This window comes from Barbus barbus, assembly GCF_936440315.1.
Source record: "Barbus barbus genome assembly, chromosome: 16".
In the NCBI taxonomy this organism is placed as follows: Eukaryota; Metazoa; Chordata; class Actinopteri; order Cypriniformes; family Cyprinidae; genus Barbus; species Barbus barbus.
In genome coordinates, this window is record NC_136744.1 from 1,663,591 (window position 1) to 1,672,194 (window position 8,604).

The 8,604-nt window shown below is 38.0% G+C and overlaps 1 protein-coding gene across 1 annotated transcript; it reads left to right on the forward strand.

The window, feature by feature from the left end:
* On the forward strand, nucleotides 1–7,360 carry LOC306881992 (uncharacterized protein). Its single transcript, XM_079436405.1, has 3 exons — nucleotides 1–39; nucleotides 573–720; nucleotides 4,926–7,360. Exons 2-3 carry the CDS (start codon nucleotides 636–638, stop codon nucleotides 6,380–6,382), a joined length of 1,542 nt encoding a protein of 513 aa, XP_079292531.1. The 5' UTR covers nucleotides 1–39; nucleotides 573–635; the 3' UTR covers nucleotides 6,383–7,360.
* Nucleotides 7,361–8,604: the final 1,244 nt, after the last annotated feature.

Genomic DNA, 8,604 nt, shown 5'->3' on the forward strand with positions numbered 1-8,604 from the left:
CGACGTGACGTCATACATCTGCGCCGCGCTCCTCTGAAGGTTTGTGTTCATAAATATAAACAGTTCAATCAATTTCATAGTTTTTACACACGATGCAAAATGAATGATCATTTAGTGTAAGATTGTAATGTTGTATCTAACATTAATGGACGTTATCTTTGTGAAACAGGCACATCCACATATGAGTAACAGAAGAAGTGCGTCTCATTTCGATGACTCTTTATCGAGAATCGGGTTATTGTTATGAATTCACTGATCTTTTAGTAATAACACAGAAGCGCTCCAGTCAGCACAAGCTGGGCAAAACGGTGGCAATGCAACGAGATCACAAACATCATGAGAACTTTTACAGAACAATTGTATGCATGCATGTATTTATTTATTTGAAAATGTAATTAATTTTGTGTTCTGTTATCTTTTGTAGTTCTATTTTAGAGCGTTGGCTGTTTATTTAATGTAAGACCATTAATTGTGCTATGACTGACCTATTCCAGTGCACTGACTGCCAAACCAGAGATTTACTATGGATTTATTTTTCTTTCTGTTAATTATTCTCATCTTAAACATGACAGAGAGTCCAAAGATGCAGAAAAACTCCTGGTGAAGCGACTGAGATCCATGTGACAAATAAAAAGATGGCGTTTATTAAAGAGGAGAGGGAAGACTTGAAGATTGAAGAAGCGTTCAGAGTGAAACATGAAGATACTGAGGAACAAACAGGTTGGTTTCCAATCCCAAAGCTCAACTCAGTGATTGGATCCTTATCAAAACAGAAATAATGTGTATTTTGAAGAATGGCATGTGAGTGGCCTTTTTTCTGACATGGAGTGGGTCGCCACATGTGGACAGACACATGGCCAGTCAAATACTAATGCTGCCTATAAGAGCGCCGCAGAAGATCAGGAGCAGGACTGCTACCTCACTCTAGCTGTATGACTGTGTGGCAGCAATTCAGCTTAAATTAGCATTTCATGTTCAAAATATTATATCATGTCAGTTAGAAAAGGTGCAGCAATCACTCTTGAAGAGATCAAAACTTTATTGGTTAAAATGTCGTTTCGGCCATTATCAAGGCCTTCATCAGACATCAAGAGCAGCAGTATCAAACAATGCTTTAAACATTCTTGTAATCAGCAACAGGTGTGTCACTCTGCCAATTAGGGGAGAGGCTTCCAAACAACTTTAAGGAGGGGGGAAACAGAAAATCAGTAAAACAAACCATAATCAATTTCCTGATTGAGAAATAATGCGTCTAAAGAAAAAATCCAAAAAGTCTCCCTAGATTTAGGTTTCACAACAATATCACCTCCCTGACCTACTGAATGAACTCGTTCAATACCAAAGTAAAAAGAAAACAAATAGAATGTGAATAACATTCTTTAAAATGCTACTGGGTTGCTCATGTCTCCACGTCATGTACCACTGCGATGTTCACATACACGAGTTCTTAATTCTCTTGATGTTTCACCAACATACAACACTCCACCTGGACAGCGAATAGCATAAATTGCACTACAAGAATTGCAAGTGATGAAATTTTTTTATATGTTTTTGCCTGCTCTAGGATGTGGAAAATATTTCAATGTCCTGGGCCCTGTTTACACTTGGTATTAATGTGTGTTTTGGCTGATCGGATCCACAAGTGGGCAGTGAAGACATTACATCTGGCATTTTAATCCGTCTCTTCTGTCCACTTTCGACCACCCTTGACCAGATCCCCCCCCCCCCCCCCCCCCCCCCCCGGTGGTGATTACACGAAGAGGAGGGTAAATGGGCGGATCCCTCTGTCGCACAATAATATTACATCTTCTTGTACTTACTGCTGTTGTTTCTTTTTGCGTTGTCAGAAAATAATTCTTCTGATAAGTGTGCGTCCTTGTACGTCTCGCAACAATTACATATTAGGTTAGTAGGCGGAGAGTAGGAGGTCTTTTGTGGATGCTCGAACGCATTCAACCACATTAGTGTCTACACCACGAAAGCAATCTGATTGAATGCGTTTTCGACTACCTCTGGAAGTGGACAAGCTCAAAACGTTTCACACCCCGTTTACACCTGTATTTAGCATTGTCCACTTGTAATCCAATCGACCAAAACGCATCTTAATACCAAGTGTAAGCAGGGCCCTGGAGTACTAACATTGATTCCCACATTTGTAGTTACCTGGAGGAATTGCAAATGGTAGAGGCTTAGGAGGACTTGTGCAAACATCGGCCTTAACTAAAGAGCTCTTTAAACTCCTAGCTTTTCGAAAATACATTAAAGGGGGATGTTCAAACATTTTAGAAAGACCTGGGTCTGATTGTAAAATATGCCAATATTTCCGTATAATGTCACAGAGTGTTGGAGCTTGGGGAGTGTATGTTGTATCAAATTGTACAGAGAAATTCCTTTTAGTGTTGAGTTTTATTAGCTAGAGTGAGTAGATGTTCCCTTTGTACTGCTTTTAATTTCTCCTCTGCACAATCCAACCACCTATCTTTACAGCCCTTTTCTTTGAATTTCTTCCACATTTCTTTTTCCTAATTTCAGGTCTGTTGACCAAATTCGCTTAATTCTATGCAGCTGACTCTGGTAAACTTTTTTTGAGAAAGGGTGGGTGACAACTATGATCATGTAAATAATTATTCCTATCTGTTTTCTTCCTAAAAAGGTCTGTGCTCAGTAATTGTCCTACCTTGGTAACACAGACATCCAAAAAATCTTTTAAAAATCAAAGAACTCGTGTATGTGAACATCGCAGTGGTACATGACGTGGAGACATGAGGAACCCAGTAGCATTTTAAAGAATGTTCTTCACATTCTATTTGTTTTCTTTTTACTTTGGTATTGAACAAGTCCATTCAGTAGGTCAGGGAGGTGATATTGTTGTGAAACCTAAATCTAGGGAGACTTTTTGGATTTTTTCTTTAGACGCATTATTTCTCAATCAGGAAATTGATTATGGTTTGTTTTACTGATTTTCTGTTTCCCCCCCTCCTTAAAGTTGTTTGGAAGCCTCTCCCCTAATTGGCAGAGTGACACACCTGTTGCTGATTACAAGAATGTTTAAAGCATTGTTTGATACTGCTGCTCTTGATGTCTGATGAAGGCCTTGATAATGGCCGAAACGACATTTTAACCAATAAAGTTTTGATCTCTTCAAGAGTGATTGCTGCACCTTTTCTAACTGACATGTCCTCCTGTTTCGTTGGTAGAGCACCTTCTTTTCAGTAATCTTAAAATATTAAATCAGGTTAGGGGTGGGTGATATGAGCTAAAGTTCATATCACAATATTTTCCACTGTCCAGACGATAGCGATATTATATCGCGATATGAGAAAAAAAATTGGAATCACATTTTAGTAGACCTTAGTTAAATTACAGACAAAATATGTATTTTAACCTTATATAACTAGAAAAAAAACATGATTTCAAGATCTAAGGCAAAAATAGAATGGTCTGACTTTAGATGTGTGAAATTATGCTACATAAGACACCTGTGCAAAAGAATGGACTGAAAGAACATGCAAATTCACTCTATGACAGCAGATGGTGCTTATGACCTCAATTAGGGGTGTTAACGTGATTACTGGTATTATGTTTATGGCCTCAATTTAGCGTTACTTTGGTTACCGCTGTAAATAAATCTGCTCTGCGCTGTGCTTCGCTTATGAACACGGAGGTAAGAGAAAAAGAAAATGCCATCTAAAGTTTTCTGAAGAGAGTTCCCTTCAGATACGCATTCATATTAACCCCCTGCCACCAATTAATTATTTACATTTTTCTTCCTATATTTTGAGCATTGTGAACAGTGCTCTTGCGCTGCCTGCTACAGTATTTTCTCTCTTTGTGTCCATGTTCTGTGTCTCTGTCCTGTGTTAACGGCCGTTTACAGACTTAGTAATTTTACCACACAAATTACATTTTGGGAAATTATTGCAATCTAGTTTGTGTGCGGTACCGAAAAGCCGATCGTGTGTTTGGAGCAAAAACTATCCGGTACTGATTTATGTCCAATCAAGCGTGGCATCTCTCTCTCTCTGATGAAGCAGTTACGACCGCGGGGGAAAAAAAAAAAATCTTTGTCTGTCCATCCAATGAAATCCATGAATATGTAACTGTATCCACGGTGTAGCAAAATCCATATCATGCCACAACATAATACCAGTAGTCAAGTTAATACTGGTACAGTGCCCACCCCTATATCAAGTCAGAAGTTTGTGACCATAATAAATGTGATGATCATATCAAGGTAGAAGGTTGCACGAGTAGTAATGAGCCAGGTCATTCAAAGTGTTGTGTATAATTAGATACATTTTAAGATTAATACAAAATATTACATTTAGTGTAGTGATGACAAAAATGGGCTGTTGTAATCATATTTCTTGCATCTAGTAAGCACATTAGCTGCTGAATTTTGAACCAACTTACGAGCTTATTTAATGATTATAGAAACACAACATCCAGGTTCTTATCTGTAGTAAACGTACATCCACAGAGATCAAGAATCTTCATCATTGGCATAACTGTGAACTGTAATATCCTTTAGGGAAATCATATTGAAGGAGAAAAGTAGAGGACCTAATACTGAACCCTGTGGCACTTCATATTTTAATGAGACATCCACTTCGGTCACTCTTCATTTACACAAAGATGTAGTGGTCAGATAGACAGGACATGCTAATGCAGGTCCACAAAGGCCAAAATAACACTCTCTCCAAGTGAATGCTGTGGTCTATGTTGTTGAAATGTAAGCAGAGGAAGAGATCTGCACAGTTTTAAGTTTCTGTGCTATGATGGGGCTTAAATCCTGATACCTCTTTTAGTAGTTTAGTGGGTATGATATCCAGCATACATGTTGGTTTCTGTTTTAAATCCTCTCATGTCTGTTACGTTATGCCATTAAACTGAGGTTAACTTGTATTTGTTTCTATCTGTCCTAGACCTGGTAGTGTTGAAAGAGGAGAGTGAAGTACTCAATGAAATGAAAGAGGAAGACCATGATTTCATAACTGAAGAAAAATCTTTTAGTTGCTCACAGTCTGAAAATACTTTCTCACAAGATATTGCTCAAATGACAGGAACCCTTAATTCCCACACAAGAGAAGCTTCTGGAGAGAAGCCTTTCAAATGCCAGCAGTGTGAAAGGAGTTTCCGAATAAATAAATACCTTAAAAATCACATGAGAATTCACGCAGAGGACAAGCCTTTCATGTGCCATCATTGTGGAAAGAGTTTTTGTCATAAAGGTAGTCTCAAAACTCACATGAGAATTCATACTGGAGAGAAGCCTTACTCGTGCCCGCAGTGCAGAATGAATTTCACATATAAACCAACCTTTAACGCTCATATGAAAAGTCACACTGGAGAGAACCCTTACACCTGCAAACTGTGTGGGAAGAGCTTCTCACAAAAAGGAAATCTAAAGTATCACATGAGAGTTCACACTGGAGAAAAGCCTTTCATGTGCGCTAATTGTGGAAAGTGTTTCAGTCATAAAGTAAGCCTCAAGTCTCACATGAGGATTCACACTGGAGAGAAGCCTTACTCATGCCCTCAGTGCGGAATGAGTTTTACATATAAGGAGTCCTTTGATATCCACTTGAGAGTTCACACTGGAGAAAACCTTTACACCTGCAAACTGTGTGGGAAGAGCTTCTCACAAAAAGGAAATCTTAAGTATCACATGAGAATCCACACTGGTGAGAAACCATTCACATGTGATCAGTGTGGAAAGAGTTTCAGATACAAAGTAACCTTAAATAAGCACACCAGGATTCACTCAAGAGAGAACTGTCCTATATGTCATCAGTGTGGAAAGAGTTTCACCGACAAGGAGGAGCTTAAAAATCATGTAATGACTCACATCGGGGAGAAGCCTTTCATGTGCAAACACTGTGGAAAGAGTTTCACACGTAAAGGAAATCTGAAGACTCACATGATAATTCACACTGGAGAAAGGCCTTTCATATGCCATCACTGTGGAAAGAGTTTCAGGTTTAAAGGGAATCTTCAAACTCACTTGAGGCTTCACACCGGAGAGAGGCCTTGCACATGTCTGAAGCGTGAGAAGGGTTTCACAAAAGACCTGACATGTCATTTGCAAACCCATACTGGAAAGAAACAGCAGTGTTTAGAGTGTGGCAAGATATTTAGGAAACGGAGCAGTTTCAAAAATCATCTGCGCATTCACTCTGGAGGACGGCGATTTAATTGTGATCAGTGTACTAAAAAATTTATTTTCCCATCACACTTACAGATACATATGAAAAGTCATGCAGATGTTAGACTCTATTTGTGTTATTTCTGTGGAAAGCGTTTTAAGTGGTTCAGCAAGTTTAAATTGCACCAGAAAGCAAGTATCTGTGTGAAATCAAGGCTGCGATTACCCCAAAGCTGAATGTAGTCTAAATGCAGATTTTCTTCTCAAAGATGATTTTGTTCACATGACCTTTTAACTGTAGCCCATATCAGATACCATCTCAACAGGTGACACTGCACCATGTGTTTTATTTTGCATTCTTTACTTGTTTGTACTGGAGGCTTTTGTTGTGTCATACATAAATAAGTGCTTATGGCCCCACCTGATCATTTCCTTTGCTGTAGTTTCACATATTGAACTGTTGCAGTTGTTGTTGTAAAAATATTTACATTTAAAAAATATTTAAATTGTTTCTTAAATATTTGATTCAGAAAAATATTAGACTTTTTCTTGCGGTGTTGTGCCACAGTTGCTATGTTTACATGCAAACCAGATAATTCGCCCAGATCTATTTATAATCAAATTTATGGCTCAGTCAGACTCAACTGGAAAGCCTTCATTCAATTCGATTGAGTTTGACTCTGATTTTTCAATTGAAAGGGGTGGTGAAGACTGAATATGTTACGTGTTTGCTAGAAAAGATATTCTGACACATCAGCTTCCTTTCTAGATTTATGTCAATTAAAAAATGCCTAAAATGCTATCCACCTTTTTCTTCAACGCGGAAGTAAGCCTATGTGCAAGACTTCCGGGTCATTAGCCGCTATAACGAGGAGAATATCAATGTGTAGTAAACGGTAAAACTGTTTGCCCTACAAACCAGCGTGTTCATAATTAAGATGATACATTCAAATAATATACAGAAACACCAGTTTTCAATATCAAGCAGCAAAATGAACTGTTTTGTACAGCTAAAAATAGCTGGATGCAGATGAGACTGGAAGCCAGACCCATAGAATTTACAAATGGCTGCGCCCATTTTTACGGCAAGAAAAAGGTGGATAAACAACCTTTAAAAAAAATTATGAATTTTGAAATCGGATTAGATTAATTTGGACTGATGAAAATTTGTTGAAGTAAACAAATTTATAAATAAACTGACGAACTGAATGACATAGACATTGCCCTGTGTTATTTGATTTTAATGAGGGAATGCGCATATCTAATGAATCGAGACTTAAATACACACACACACAGAACTATTTCAGATGTTGTGCAACTGACTGTACTAATAGGATCAACAGTCTGAGCTCTTTTTACAGATGCCAAATATACAGAAAATAAAAGCATATGGATTGTTGTAATATGCAGAAACAACTGGAACCCAGGCACCCAAATGTGGATTTGTAGTTGCCGTTTTGTCATGCATGTTAAATTTAATCATATCATTATTCTAGGTTATATAGTTTATTTGCTACTCATCAGTTAAAGCTGCAGTCTGTAAGTTTTGCCGTAAGCTTTGTTGCCATCTCTGTTTGAAAACCTGCAATTGCAGCTATTTGCGGAATTATCTTCCTTGCAGGGTATTGTGCACCGGCACGGCTCCAGCGCAGATGAATCTAATGTGTGGCTGTCATTATTCAACAATTATATGACCAAAATCATCATTAGATCGCAATAATAAAAAATGTAATTAAAAACACCCACTGGTGGTTTAAAGTGAGTTTTGAGTAAAAGTATTAATGCCATTAATTGTACTTGTAGCTGATGCACCTGTTAGGATAGAGAACAGCTGGAACCCTTTTTGCTGTAGGTACAGTTGAAAATGCCCCTAGTACAGTTGAAACATTCATATTTAATGCTCTAAAGTAGCCTAATCAACTAATATAGCACAAAAACAATTTGAATACAACTCTTTATCACTGCTGTTTATTATATACAGCTAATAATTTGCTATTCAGCAGGAGAACATCTAAGAGTTAAAGCCCACGGTTTATCAGTAAATCACTGAACAATTTTAAGAGTTTGCATTAGGACTAATAAAAAAACAGTTTGAATAACTTACGTAGTAACTCAGTCATTCACATTAGAGGTCTTCTCGGGTCCTAAAATCCGTGCCCGACCCGAATCACTTCGGCACCCGACCGCATTTATTTTCGAACCCAACTGGACCTGTGATGTGTGCACAGCCTGCAGCCCCGCATCGGTCCGGAAGAATCCCGGGGTCCTGCTGACTGATTCAGCCGCTGCTCCATTACTTTCATTCAGTTTATTTACTTAACAACCTATTACTTTATATATTTCTTGCCTGATGGATACATGTTATTTCTATCTCACGTAATATAAACGTGATAGTTTTATAAAAAAAAAATTTAATCGATAGGTTCATAAATCATGGATTTGCTAGTTTTGTCTGCAAC

What these genes read in the sequence shown, in the direction of transcription:
- LOC306881992 (XM_079436405.1), top strand. Translation starts at nt 636, where the DNA reads ATGGCGTTTATTAAAGAGGAGAGGGAAGACTTGAAGATTGAAGAAGCG. An exon ending in AGATACTGAGGAACAAACAG is followed by an intron (nt 721 to 4,925) that starts GTTGGTTTCCAA and finishes TATCTGTCCTAG; the next exon opens with ACCTGGTAGTGTTGAAAGAG.